The sequence below is a fragment of the Oryzias latipes genome, chromosome 1, assembly GCF_053564925.1.
Source record: "Oryzias latipes strain Hd-rR chromosome 1, Olatipes_Hd-rR_3.1".
In the NCBI taxonomy this organism is placed as follows: Eukaryota; Metazoa; Chordata; class Actinopteri; order Beloniformes; family Adrianichthyidae; genus Oryzias; species Oryzias latipes.
The window spans coordinates 38,404,406-38,419,937 of NC_136237.1; the positions used below are offsets into that span (position 1 = coordinate 38,404,406).

Sequence of the window (15,532 nt, forward strand, 5' to 3'; positions counted from 1 at the left end):
GTAAGTTCCCCTTTATTCAAAAATTAATGAATTTAGGTTTTGTTGACTTTACATAAAAAAAACGGACACAGGAAAACTCTCTTAAAGTCCTTCAATATTGTGCTGACACAGTTTTGTTCGAATGAAAGCATTTCATTATGAGGACATCGTTGTGCTTCACAGGCACAGCTTAGGGTTTGTGTGTCACACCTCAACTTCTGACTCCAACCTCTTTTCACTTTTATAATAAAGAAATTCATTTGCCCATGGATAAAGAGTTGTATTTATTATGAATTAAAAAAACCATCCATCCTCCTTAAAGCATACACGATTGTTTAGCCTCTTCTGTGAACTGATAATGTGTTAAGCGCCCACAAACATGCACACGTACACCAAAAAGACTGAAACCAAAGAGCAATTTCCTTTGCAGAAGCAATTTTGAGTGCAGGTCTGCAGTATCAGCATGCAGCGTCCCTTGGAGGTTTCACTTTTGTCAGTTTGTACTGTGAGTCGGCCAGAGGTCTGCAGTGGTCTGGCACGGCTCCACTCCTTCATTTGCTGAGGAGTCTTTATGCAAAACAAGAACAGCGTTCTGTGGAAAAGACTCAAACTGGAACTCAGTGTCTTTGATCTTATTGAGCCGTTAATATTGTCTGAGGTTTTTCATCTATTAATCATTATCAACTTATTACAACCAATTTATGTGGTTTGTATAAGAAAGCAGAGGGTTTCTGTGTCATGTACTCACAGTAACTGAAATATACTGATTTAAAATAAAGTTTTATTTCAAAATGTTTTAAAAATGTGTTTACGTTGCCCCAACTCTATCTAAAATGCTCACATTTAATTAAAAAAAACAAAAAAAATTCCACATTTTGTGAAAGGTTGAGTTATATCTACTTTATAATTATTTTTACTGTCAGATACACTGAATGAATTTTTTTTTTTACTAGAAGTGTGTCTGACAGTAACAAAAGATCTAAAAAAAAAAACACATCACAATGATATCTTAATAACTGTAGGAACTACAGATAAGGTCAGTTTTGGAGCTCCGGAGAATACGGTGAAAGTTATTATATATGCAAACAGACCAGCAAGTTCCAATCAAAAGCTATAAAAAGTTGAGGGATTCCTTCAAACTCTCTTCGGCAGTGTCCAAATCTAAAATTCCAAAATCCAGAGCCTGCAAAGTGTCTGCAAAAAAAACAGTGTGCATCGATGTCACTAGATTGACGGATATAGACCACAATGCATTATGTTTAAACTGTTTGGCATTTAAAAAAAATCTCAAAATTTTTATTCATAACTAGTCTTCCATAAACTTTTATATTTATTAGAGTTTTGCTTTGGGAAACGGGAGATCATTCATAGCGTTTATTGAACATGTGTCCGAATTGCATTAAATCCAGGGCACAGATAGTACCGCATTATGGTCTGTTAGGGGTTAGGGAGCAGTGCGGGTTTGGGATACAGCCTGTGTACATCAATGAACATGCTATATTTTGACTTTAAACAATGTGTTCTTGCTTAAAAACCTTCCAACGTTTCTGAATTCAGACATATTTCCATATCCACCATATCCTGGAAAAGACACTCCATCATCCTAGCAGCAATAAGTTCACTTTGGAGTGAGAAGTAGAAAGGCAGATTTAATGCTGTAAAATCTTTCACTACACAGTACATTTTTTCAGACAGACATTAAAATTTCACACTTTTCTCTCATATTTAAAGTTCAGACCTTTATAGAAGAAAAAATCCAATATTAGAGAATGAAAAAGATTTGAACTAAAGATTTATGCAGATTTGGAGAGCTGCACGTTTTCTGTACAGGGGACACGGTACAGAGGAGGTTAATTGACAAGGTCTCCAGCCAATCAGGACGCAGAACACAGACACTATTAAAAAATAAAAATAAAATATTAAAGCATGCAAAATTACAATGAAAAAGAATCAGCCAGGGTTAATGTTTAAGGTGCATACTATTTGCCCTGAACATTAAAGCAGAATTAAAACTGCTTTTTCAAAACATGTTCAGAATATTATTTTATACAGAATTGACCCTTTTTGGGATTACGGCATTCATTGTTAATTGACGAGATTGTTTTATGTTGAATTTAGTTTGATGGTCAGAATTCTATCAGCATAATAGCCATGTGGAAAAAATGTGTATGATGGCTCAACTACTTTTTCAAAGCACTGCACATCAGGATAAATGAGTTATGACAGGATGTGTTAGCAGAGAGTTGTGCAGACCAAACTGATCTGAACAGACATGCAGTATCAGCTCCACATCAATTCTCCCTAACAAGAGTGGTGCTGTTATCCCTCCCCGAGCTGCTCAACTAAGAGTGCTGTGTTGTTTTTAGCACCAACTGTGGTCAAAATCACCAAGCAGCCATCCCATCAAAACCACTGATGCTCCATTATTCTACATCATTGCACTTACAGAGATCTTATCATTGCTTTCTTGAAAGTTTTGCAGATGAGTATTTCTTGAAATTGACCATTTAATCGTCAAAAGTGGTCATTAAAAGTTTCAAAGATCCCAAAAGATCTGCTGGTAACACACAGGGGGCGTGTCCTACCTGGGGTGACGTCCTCCACCAGGATGGGGGTCTGCGAGGAGAGTGTGAAGCCATGAGAGTTTAGGTTTGGGTCCCTTTGGATCTGAACGTTGAAGCGGAAAGGGTAATTCCTGTGATCACAGCCGCTGGACCCTGCTGGCTTCCCATCAGCTGCAGCTCGATCTCTGGAACAAATCGTTCCGCCACAGGTTAAAACCACAGGCCCATGGACACTGGACAGATAATGTCTGAGGTGATCTTTAACCCATAATTACCCATGGTGACATCAGTGTAACAGAAAAATAACAGAAATTGATTCTGTGCTCCACTTGGTTTGTGGTAAAATACACATAATTTATTTTTCTGGTTTTTATGAGTTAGGATTCTGAAAAGCAAAAATCCACCCTGAAATGGAACGGACATATTGGCTTTTGTTTACTTGGCCCATCTGTCCAAAAGTGGCCTAGTGGGAGGTACAAAGTAAAGTAAGAAATGTGTTAGGATGGGACCATATTCAATTCAATTCAATTCAATTTTATTTGTATAGCCCAAAATCACAACAACAGTCGTCTCGATGGGCTTCGAAGTAAAACATGAAATCAAAAGGATCACGAATACAAAGAGTTCAATAGAAAAATACTAAAATGAACTAACAAACTGACTAAGCTATACTGGCATCCCTGCCCTTAGACCCCCCTTCGCGGTAAGGAAAAACTCCCAAAAAAACCGGATTCCGGAAAAAACGAAGAAACCTCAGGGGTGCCCACATGAAGGAGGGATCCTCCCCCAGGACGGACAGGCGATTTACCAGAAATCTTAGAGAAGAATTAACTTATCTAAATCTACAACTACATATATAAAAGTCCAGCAGACGAGCTTCATCCAGCCGTGGTTATCGGGACAGTCAAAGGCGCGAGTCGAGCCGGAGACAGGAACCACAGCCAGGTGTAGGAGCAGGAGCAGAGACGAGCCAGAGATGAGCCAGAGGCAGGATCCACAGCCAGGTGTAGGAGCAGGAGCAAAGGCGAGGTAAACGGTCAGGAACTGGAGCACGGATGAGCCAACTGGAGTCTGGAAGCACTCCCACTCCCCAGGAGGGGAGAGGAAAAGAGGGACAATACATGAATCGCACTGCACCAAACAGAGGCATGGAGAACTAAATGATAAATTATGATCAAGAATAGAGGAGAGGAAGGGTAGAAGTAAAAAAGGAAAGAGGACAGAACCCCAGTGTACCATAGTTACCCCAGCTTCAACTTCTAGCAGCCTTTTAAAAGAAATAGTTATTATTAAGTTTAATTTAAACAAACTAACATTAAGTTAAATAATCTCTGAATACTAACTAGTCTGACAATAAGCCTGTCCAAAGAGGAATGTTTTCAGTCTAGCTTTGAATGTAGAAACTGAGTCGGCCTCTCTTACATGAGCTGGGAGTTTATTCCATAAAACAGGGGCTTGGTGGCTAAACGCTCTACCTCCAACCGTACTTTTACTAATTCTAGGAACCACAAGCAGTCCTGCATTTTGCGAGCGAAGTGTTCTGATTGGTTGGTAAGGGACTATGAGGTCCTTAATATAGGACGGGGCCATTCCATGTAAGGCCTTATAGGTTAACAGGAGGATCTTGAACTTAATTCTAGAATCAACTGGGAGCCAATGGAGCGAAACTAACACAGGAGTGATGTGATCTCTTCTGCTGGTTCCAGCTAACAATCTAGCAGCTGCGTTCTGAACAAGCTGGAGACTTCTTAAGGAACTCTTAGGACACGCTGCTAACAAGGAGTTACAGTAATCCAGCCTCGACGTAACAAATGCATGGATGAGTTTTTCAGCATCACTCTTAGAAAGTATATTTCTGATCTTAGCAATATTCCGCAGGTGAAAAAAGGCAGTTCTACATGCCTGAGATATGTGAGCCTTAAATGATAAATCCTGGTCAAATAAAACCCCAAGGTTTCTAACTGTGGAATTGGGGGCTATACTTATACCATCCAGGGAGACTATCTGAGCAGACAGAGCATCTCTGAGGTTTTTAGGACCAAGTATAATGACCTCAGTTTTTTCTGGGTTCAAGAGGAGGTAATTAATTGTCATCCAGGTCTTGATGTCACTGATGCAGGCGTTCAGTTTCTCTATCTGGTCATTCTGGTCAGGCTTCATGGATAAATACAACTGCGTATCGTCGGCATAACAATGAAAATTAATGCTGTGTTTCCTGATTATGTTTCCTAGGGGTAACATATAAAGCGTAAACAGGATCGGTCCCAAGACTGAGCCCTGTGGGACTCCATAGTTGACTCGAGTGCACTGAGAGGAATGGCCATTTACATTAACGAACTGATACCTATCAGACAGATAGGATTTAAACCACTGGAGAGCAGATCCTCTGATCCCTATGTCCTGCTCTAATCTATGGAGTAAAATACCGTGGTCGATAGTGTCAAAGGCAGCACTGAGGTCCAACAGGACCAGAATAGAAAGTAGTCCCTTTTCTGAGGCCAATAACAAGTCATTAGAGACTCTAACTAGTGCAGTTTCCGTACTGTGGTGAGGTCTAAACCCCGACTGAAAGTCTTCAAAGTGGCTGTTGTCCTGTAGGTGGCAGTAAAGCTGCTTAACTACAACTCTTTCTAGGATTTTAGAAATAAAGGGCAGGTTTGATATCGGTCTATAGTTGGCCAAGATGCTAGGATCCAAACTGGGCTTTTTCAGAAGAGGTTTAACAACTGCATATTTAAAAGACTGCGGCACGTAACCCGTTTCCAGAGAGGCATTTATCATTGTTAATATGGGATCATTAATTAGGGGAAAAGTTTCTTTAAAAAGTCTAGTGGGAATTGGGTCTAACAGACACGTTGAGGATTTGGAGGACGTAATAATTGATGTTATTTCCGCTTGATCCACAGCAGTGAAGCAGTCTAATGTTACAGAGGTTTCTATGGATGTCTCCATTTCTACCGCTTCAGCCTGTTCTGGGCTGATAGTAGGAATAACTTGATTTAACTTATGTCTAATATTTGAGATTTTACTATCGAAAAATGTAAGAAAATCATCAGAGCTGAGAGAAACAGGAACATGTGGTTCTACTGAGCTCTGACTGCGAGTTAATTTAGCTATAGTGCTAAAAAGAAATCTTGGATTGTTTCCATTCTCTGATATTAAGGTTGAATAGTACTGGCTTCTAGCTCTACGCAGAGCTTTTTTATAATTTAATAGGCTATGTTTCCAGATATCCAGAGACTGCTCTGAACCGGAGCGGCGCCATTCTCTTTCCAACTTACGGGTTTCTCGTTTAAGAGAACGAGTTTGAGCGTTAAACCACGGTGCTACTCGGTTTTGTCTGACGAACTTAGGTTTCAAGGGGGCAACAACATCGAGTGTACTCCTGAGGGCTTGTAAGGCATCATTAACAAAGTGGTCATTTATACTAGGACTGATAATATGGGAGCTGGTCTCAGAGTATTTTCTCAGAATATCACTAAGTACTGGCTGAACTGTGTGTTTAAACTCAGACACAGAACGGTCAGTTAAGGTTCTTCTAAGCTGTTTCTTATTCACTGGGGCAGAAGGATGTTCCAGTGTAAACTGGAAGGTAATCAGAAAGTGATCAGAAATGATGGGGTTAAGAGGAAGGACACTCAGCTGGCTGATCTCTATCCCATGGGTTAGAACAAGGTCCAGGGTGTGCTTATGACAGTGAGTGGGTTCATTCACACTTTGGGTGAAACCAACATCATCTAATAAAGCTGCAAAAGCCTTACCTAGGCAGTCACTGGGGTCATCAACATGAATATTAAAATCCCCTAATATTATAGTTTGATCAGAATCTAAGACAATAGTCGATAGGAAGTCGGAAAACTCAGTTAAAAATTCTGAATATGGGCCGGGGGGGCGATAAATAATTATGAGTAAAACAGGTTTTCGAGTTTTCCTGTTTGGGTGACTTAAAGACAATATGATGCTTTCAAATGAATTATAAGCATTTTTAACTTTAGGGCTGAGAAGTAAGCTAGACTGTGATATTACTGCCAAACCACCTCCTTTACCTGAAATCCTGGATTTCTGATAGTTAGCATAAGTGGGGGGGGTTGCTTCATTCAATCTAACATAGTCATCCTGATGGAGCCAAGTTTCTGTTAAGGCTAAAAGACTAAGATTGTTATCAGTAATTAACTCGTTGACTAAGAGGGACTTGGAGGAAATGGATCGAATGTTTAATAAACCGCATTTAAATACATCATAATTCTGCTTGTGAGAACTGCTGTCTGTCACTGTAAGGTTTCTATGACGCGCTCCTTTCATTTGTCTTTCAGCACATAAGCTAAAGCTAGGACCTGCTTGACTTTCCCTGCATGGGTTTTGCACCGGCACTAACCCTAAGGGAGGCTCAGAGGAGCGTTTTACACTGCTGCTCTGCGCCCGGGTCTCGTCTCTGGATTGTCAGGTTAACAGACTAAGGCTAGCAGAAATGTTTCTAGAAAAAAACATTAAACTTAAAAAACACATTTAGGCTGTTTCCAGGCTGGGAAAATCCTTTGTTACTGAATTTAATTTGTTCCATATTATCAGGGGAAATTAACTCTGGGTCACTTTAAGCGAATCAAACGTGTCCAGTCTCTATACACCCTAATGCACAAATTTAAGTAACAAAAAAATCCAAATAAGTTCATCCAAAAAATATCCCCCCACTTCACCCTTCTCAGTTTTAATGAACAGAAATTGCATTAAAAAACACCATAAAAACACACTGCTTTTTAATTTTACGCTATCATATGCAACGGCTGTCCCTGGACAGCTCAGATCCATATCAAGTTCCATCAGCCGCCAGCTGCCTGGTAGCCCGGGGGGGTATATGGGGCATATAAAGCCAGTGCCTCAGAGATCAAGTCATCTTACTTCTGGGTAAGAAAATAAGCTGCAAAAATAACTCATATTTCATCAGGAAATTGTTCTTTAGTGTGCCAAAGGTGATACATTATCATATACATGGATATATGATTGTAGTGTATATCCATATATATGACAATATACAGTGGTATGAGAAAGTTTGGACACCCCTGATCATTTCCAAGATTTTTCTTCATAAATCATTGGTTGTTAGGATCATCAGTTTCAGCTAAAGATATCATATAGCAGATGAACACAGTGATATTTGAGAAGTGAGATAAAGTTTATTGGATTTAAAGAAACTATGCAATATTTACTTAAACAAAAATAGCCAGGTGTCATTTCTGCAAAAGGAGGATCTACTAAATATTGATGGCATTAGGTGCTTCATATTATAGCTTACAAATGCTATAATATGAAGCCCCTCACTTTTATAATTTCAGAGGACTAGCAAACTAAAATCTCTGGACTTGGGCCCTTCTTGAATTAAACAGGGACGCTGCCATATTGGATAACTAGTGCTGCCATCCATGGGATAAAGCAAAACCCAGGCAAGAGAGGCCCAAGTCCAGGAAATTTGCATTAAATGCATTTTAAATGTCAAGCATAGTCAATACATTACAACGGACTTGGGACTTTTTTTGCACATAATCAGATAGGTTTTCCCTTGAAGACCATAGAACATATAATATCTCTATTTTGAACAATTGTGGACTTGCGCCCCTTTTGAACTAACGGATTCAAATGCTTCCGCCTGGTCACCTGCTGAGGAAAAACTTGCATTTAGGTGGCTGCACTGTAGCATTTTGGGATATGTGACCGTAGTCTAAACTAACATGGATCTGTATATATTTATGTAGTAAAATCATTACTTTTAACATAAAAGCCAATGGAAAATCTCAAAAATTAGTCTCTGGTGGTTATTTGAGGAACAGCAAACGTTGGTACATCAGGGTTTGATTGAATCCCTTTATGCCTAACGTTTTTTCCAGTTATACATAAAAATATACTTGAATGTTTTTGCTGTTCAAGTTGATGCTAAGTCGTGTCCTGGATTTAATGGTACGATGTGATTTAGTGACATATCGCATGGAGGCATCAAGTCCAGCAAGAAGGCGGGGATTGGTTAAAACAGGACTTGAAAGCATCTTTTTGCTTAGAATAAAAATAAATATTTTAATCAAACAGTATGTTTTTGCTCGATAAATGATATACTCTGTCACATTGATGGTGACTATGCATACATAGCCTACTGGAGTTCAGCACCCTGCCCTCCATCAATATTGGCCACAAAGACAGTACTATGTCTCTTCATGCGTCTCACAGAAGACACATCAGATGTTTACCTGCTCAGAGAGTGGGACCTGCTTCCTAAGTCTCGGGAGCGTCTCAGCCATCGTCCCACCACCTGCTCCACCCGGCTGGTCCTGCGGGAGGGGGAGCGGCTCCGATCCTGCACCTCCATTTACCTGACAGGAACAAACCCACGAAAGAGTCATTTAAAAAACAAAATGGTATAAAAGCAGAGGAGCAAAGTAAGACTCCAAACATCAGGGAGAGGAAGTGAAAGCAAACAGCTCAGTGAGGAACAGAGATGTCCCATAAACACACTTAGCATGTGCTCATGTGGGCTCCAAGACAGAGTCCTCCTAAGTCATCACAGACGCCTGTAAACATGCACTGTGTCTGGGAGGGGAATTAAATGTGGCTGATCACAAAATATAAACACTTTTTCTCAAAATGCATGCTCTAATAACAACATTTGTATTTGTATGCTCCATTTACCCCCCAGTCAGAATGTGTCTGAATAAAACAGACTGATCAACAGCCATTTTAAGGAAAACAAAAAGAATAAAGTTGCACTTTATAGTAATGAATAAATCATCTGTAACTTTTGTAGAAACATTCAAACTTGAAGCGGATGGACTGAATCAAAACAATAATAAAAGAAACAACCACAGCCATTTTTCTAACGAAACAGCCATTTTTCCCTTTTAATTAAACCACGATCAATAATTCCCAGGTTGGTGGATAAATTAACCCAATGCTTTTTTTTTTTAGCTTCATTTAAGTTTCCCATAAGAGTTATTCAATGTTAGACTTTATTTGTTTCTCATTATTTTTAAATTTAGCTGAATTTAAACAAGCTGCAAACAAAACAAGTTAGGATTTTTTGTTAAGATTTAAAAAAAACTTTTATTTAGAATTCCAAACCTGAAAATAATTGTAACTGTCACAGAAACTGGAAAGCTTCTTTCTTGATGAGGAAAGAAATCCAAATTCAGAAATGTCCATTAATAATATTGCAGTGGCTCAGAAGAAAACTGCTTTGATAACAACACTGGTGATGCCTCACAGAGCAAGTACAGACAGAATCATCTCAATAAATATGTTTAATGTGATCCAGAGGCTTTTCTAATGGAAATGCATTTATTATTCTTAGCATTTCAGTTGTGCTATAGTTTTTATTTTAGACATGAATTAATTAGGTAACAAAAATAAATGTCAATAAATGTGTTGAAACATTTCTAACTTGCATAGAGAAGAGTAAGTACACTTATGTAGAAAAAAAAAGTTGGTTGTAAAAAAGCTAAATTGTTGTCTGTGGGTTCAAAATGACCCAGTGGGTTCTCAGATGAAGCCATAAATGATGGCAACATGCAGCCAGACAGGCTCTTAGCCTGAGATGTGGTATCGTCTTCAAGCCCCAAAAACCATCTTCATCAGTGGTCCATGATATCAAACAATCACACTGCATGAAATGGGTCCCTGTTGTGCAGCAGAGAAGCAGGTGGTTGTTACAAACGGCTGCTGACAGGCCATGTGTTTGTGGAGACACATGTAATGGACTCATGTCTCCTCTGTGCCAGTGGGGCTTCATTAATGGGCCATTCTGGACTCTGCAATATTTGAGGTAATGCCGGATCGGCTTACATGTGCATAAGTGGCTGTAACTCACAGAGCGGAGCAGTCAGATTTGGTGCTTCCAGTCCTGATTCGGCGGAAAGAAAACATAAACTTCAAAGTGAACTTAACATGTATGTAGAACTAGAAGCATGGTATTAAAATTCTCAAGACAGTTTATTCCACTTAAATGTGTATGAAACGAAATAAAGATGCAAATATTTGCACAATTTGCATCATATCAAATCCCGTTTAATTAAATGGCGCTTTGACATGACCGCAGACAAACAATGTGCTGTACATTAAAAACTCAAACCATGAAAAACAGCGACTAAAAGGTTAAAACAATTAAAAAGTAAAATACAAAACAAGTGACTAAGTAAAACAAAAACACTAATAGAAGCAAAAAAGGAAATAAAAGAAAACACACCAGCTGAGTATTTTACTCTGTCAAAACTTTCAAAGTGTTCCAAGTGGTCTTTTAATTACGATTTTGTCATTTTAAGCCAAAAATCAAAAAACCTGTGTTGTTTTCCAGGACATAGTTTCTGCAGAGCGGCAGGAATTCCTTGAAAATTCACCTCTGAGTTGTTGGCGGGTCTGTTAGTGCTAAGCCCCGCCTTCCTCTCCATGTGAGCTTGGAGAAAAGAAATAATCACAAATAAGCTCTTTTTCACACACTGAGACAAAGCAGAGACCACTGCGGACACCACTGTGCGGCGTGGAGGCAGCACCGAGCGAAAGCAGCGACTGACTTGTTCTACACTAGCTTTTGATTTCAGACGGGTCACAAAGGAGTTTATTCTGCAGAACTGTTGGAGCGGAGACAAGTCCGATTATCTAAAAGGCGTAATATACCAGGTAATCTGCATGGATCTGCACTGAAGTCCACCAAACTCAGACTCAGTATGGATTGTCTGATGGAAGTGGGCTTTAAATATGCCTGAACAGAAAGCTTCTGAAGGACAGCAGCAAAAATATGCTCAGTTTAAAAAAAAAAAAAAGCGTCATTGATCATCACAATGCCTTCCGGTAAACTTGTGATCTAATGGGTTCTGCCAGATATAAGCAGTGGAAGATTATTTAGGCACACAGTAAGAATGAAAATGAATTTTTGTGCGGAAATGTGAGAAAAGTAAAAATTGCCATTTTGTAGCAAAATGGCAATTTTTACTTTCTTTGGATATCCTTTAGACATGAGTGTTTTGATGTCATTAGAGGATTTTTCAGTTTTTGAATGGTTTCTCCTGCTGTGACATCATCTTTCTTTTAAGGGGTTTATGTCCACCTGGTTTTCACCTGGTACTATGTGTGTGCAAATTTTGGTGAGTTTTCGAGTATGCGGCAGGGGCGAAATTTTTCGCTCAGTTGTGGACTCAGAAAGAAGAATTGCGTGTTGCCATCCTGCACTGCTGCCGGTGTTCTTTAAAGGAATCCTTCATTTGGTGCAACAAAGCCGGATGAAGCAGGTGATTCCATACAAATTAAAGGGAGTAACCAGAAGCATGAATGATGCTGACAAAGTAATAACCGACAAACAGATGCATCCAAATCAGATTTTGATGCAGTGAGGAGTACGGCAGTCCACGACGACAGCTGGATGAGGTAAAGGAGAGAATGATCTCAGAGGGCCTGTTCCGTCCTCCAAAGAGCAGCTGCAGCCGATGCTGTTAATGATGGACATTAGCTTAAAGCGTTACAAGAAAACAGAAGAGTGGCGGATGACAAGAGCAGAAAAAGACAGATGTAACTGAGGGAGAGGAAGGAGAACGTCAGGATTGATAAAAAGTGAACGATGGTGAGGGCTTAGTGACGAAGGTGTCGAGTGCCAGACACCGGTGTCTCCTGGGGGATCTTGAGTCATGGGCACATTATCCGTCCATCTGTCTGCATGCGCACCTCTCCTTCTGTTCTTTCGTCCCATTGGGCCGTCAGTCCTCCTTGTTCCATATTTTCACTCTGCATCTGGCCTCATTCTCTTCTCAGGTGGCAGACACAATGCAGAGGGCTTCTTAGGTTTCCGAGGGTCAGAGACATCCCACCACGCTGTGTCCTCACTGGTGAAACTGATCCACACACCAAGGCAGTGAAGCTCTGAAAATCATTGATTTCCACAAACGTTGCTTCTTTCTGAAAGATTTGGTCTGGTTTCCAGCTCATTCACCACCAGGGCTTCCCAATCCGGACTGATCGTGGGAATGACACTGGAGCAGAGCTAATCAAGTCTGCCACGACAAACAGCCACAGCGTAGCAGCTTTTTTTCTCAGAACCGGTGTAATAATAGAAGCTGCAGGAGCCTCATACTGTCATTCTTGCAACACACAATCTCATCTCATTCTGTTTTATGCCGAGCACACAGAAAACCCTAAAAACCCGCTCTGATCATCTTTCGAGCTCTTTTAGAGGCGTTTCCAGTGGATTTTTAATTATGATTGTCAAAGTGAAAAAAGCATGTTGTTTTCTAGCACTTAGTGCTACAAGAGTCAGTTCTCAAAAACGCAGTTTTAATCTCAAAATCTCTTTACATGTGTCCTCCATCATAAGAAAGCCACAAGCCCAAAACCTGTCCAACACAAAAAGCCTTCAGCTCTCATCTGTTTGCTCAGCTGTTGGACAGAACAAGTTTAGAAAAAAGAAAGAAGAAAAAAAAAGAGAGAAAAAAAAAAACCACAAGCCCATGTTAAAAACACAATTTTCATCAGAAAAAGAAAAAGATTTTTTTAAGTCTCAAATAATTGCAACTCTATTTTTGACATTTTTAAAGTGGGAGAAATTAAAATTTGACTTTTTTGTTCTTTCAAGACATCTAATAGTTAAATATTAATGCTAGCAAAGTGATGACAGATGCCTAGGATTTAAAAAAACAAAGCGTTTAGAAGACGAGTATTTTTTCTCTTTAGTTTGGAACATTTATCTGTTTTTTTTTTCTGACTCTAGCATGATACTCTGGTCCTTCCTGCCTCATGCAATGTTTTCCTGCCATCCCACTATTGACCATGTAATCACCCACTCGTGTGTCCGTCCCCTCTGCGTACATTAGATTATGTCTTAAGTGGAGGGAATCTGGTTTCTCTCATCCTCTCAGCAGCTGAACATAAATACAGAAAACAAGCTCAAGGAAAAAGTTTGTTCTCAGTTCCTTTAATGCAAAAACAGTGAGTCAAATGGGCATTTGAATCATTGAATGCATTACCTTTTCACAGTATTAGTAGGTTCCTGTATTTTTAGAGTTCTAGCTTCTGCTAAATGTATTTCCTCCACCTGCAGTGTTGCCTGCTAAAAGGAACAGTACTCTAAGTGCTTGATGTTTGCTAACTCAGCAGTCCAACTTCTCCCGTCCTGTACTGCAGCTGAGAAGAACAGCAGTAAAACAGACGGTAAATCAGGGAGATAAAACATTTAGCGAGTGTTTTTCCCAGCCTGTGTCGTCTCAAATACAAATAAAGAAGAAGAAGAAGAAGGCTTGGCAGAAAACCGACGGGTCATCAGATTTTGTGTTTGGGTGAAGCGCCGTAGGGCTGTTTACTCCCTTCAATCTGAGATGCAGCATTAGCTCAGATTAAGGGATCCATCCAGAATTTTCCAACTCAATTAATCTGGTTGTGTTGATGTGGTGCTGATGAAGGACAGGAAGAGGAGTCTCAAACGCAGTCGCACACTCTCATGTCTTTGAGAACAAACTTCAGTTAAGGAAACAATTGGAAGGCAAAGTAGGTTTCAGTGTTTACACAGATAAATACTTCAGGTATAGTACACTGTTTTGATAACAAGCAAACTGCAATATCTTAAAAACAATCTGACCTGATGTTTAAGCTGAGAATCTTGCAGCAATATTACAAATTTGTCATAAAAATCACCAAAAGGTCAACAATCAAATAAGTACCACCATAGTTTCCCTCTACTGACCTGACTGTGGTTTTCATTTCTGCTGTCAAGAACGTCTGATGTAAAGACTAAAATGGAAAACAAAAGGATTTCAGAAATGTATTTTTACATATGTATAAAAAAAATCCCTGTCCTTTATTTTATGTATTTACTTTTAAACAGAAATTTTGGATTTGATTTATTTCAAGCAATCAGACAAAGCAAACAAAGAAAAGACATGTATTTATATGCACAAGTATATCAAACTTCGGATAGTCATAATTTCATTAAACAATAAAATTAAAAAATAAATGAAAATAAAGAAATATACACACATACATATGTATTTACATACATGTCTGCATACTCACATACACATTTAAATTATGCCAGTATAAATACCGTCCTTTTTGGATTACGTGTCACTTCAAAGTGGCCAAAAAGATGCAGCAGCCAAGAAAAAACCATGCATACTGAGTATGTCACAATCCTCTCCGGTTTCATCCGGGGAAACAGGAGAGGAGCAAAAAGGATCCGTTTGCCACATTTATGAGCTTTCTGAACACAAAAGAATCTGCAGATGTGTTTTGCTAATTTCTGCACTATTCACACAAATACTGTTAATTTTTCTGATATAACTGAAATCATACAAAATAAATATAAAATAAAGAAGCTTTAACATGTAAAATAAATGATGAAGCACCACACAGCTCTGGTGGGTTACAGGACATAATTAGAAGGAATAACTATGGTTAAGAAAATGCATATTTTCTGTGCCTGTGATAGCAATTTCCACAAATTGACACATTTTTCTTTTACTTAACTTTTTTTTTAGTCAGAACACATGGTCTGGATCAAACTGCAGCATGAAACTGTTGCCTGTGTTCCTTATTGCTCAGACCAGGACAGGCAGAGGAAACAATGCTGCAGGGAAATACACGTAACGTGATTAATGGGGCTGCGGCAGCACTCAGTGTTTCCCCGCTGCCTACAATTGAGACCTCTGGAGACTGTGAGAAATCCATACTGTCATCTGCTCTCTCTCTATTCATCTTCTCCATTCTTAAGTTCTGTGTGGAAGGAGTTGATTCTTCTCGAGTATTTTTTGGGCCTGTAAATAAATTATTGTTATTTTTTAAACAGTTTATTTTAAGCAATCAAGGAATAATGCACAAAACAATGCAATAAGCATTCATACATTCATTCAAAGAACTATCAAACTTAGGATAATTAGATGTTACATCAAAGATTGCTTGAAAGGGAGTGGAAGGAAGCGAATGCATATAATCCACCCACCCCTATTATTTGATTGAATTATGTAAATTTGAAAAGC

The 15,532-nt window shown here is 39.2% G+C and overlaps 1 protein-coding gene across 1 annotated transcript in view; it reads right to left on the bottom strand.

The window, feature by feature from the left end:
* Nucleotides 1-15,532, bottom strand: part of frmpd1a (FERM and PDZ domain containing 1a) — a 53,853-nt gene that overhangs the window by 25,154 nt on the left and 13,167 nt on the right. Inside the window, exons 3-4 of the mRNA XM_011486140.4 lie at nucleotides 8,777-8,899; nucleotides 2,565-2,728 (exon numbers count right to left, since the gene is read on the bottom strand). Coding sequence (XP_011484442.1) covers nucleotides 2,565-2,728; nucleotides 8,777-8,895 — 283 coding nt within the window. The 5' untranslated portion in view covers nucleotides 8,896-8,899. The remainder of the gene's footprint in view (nucleotides 1-2,564; nucleotides 2,729-8,776; nucleotides 8,900-15,532) is intronic.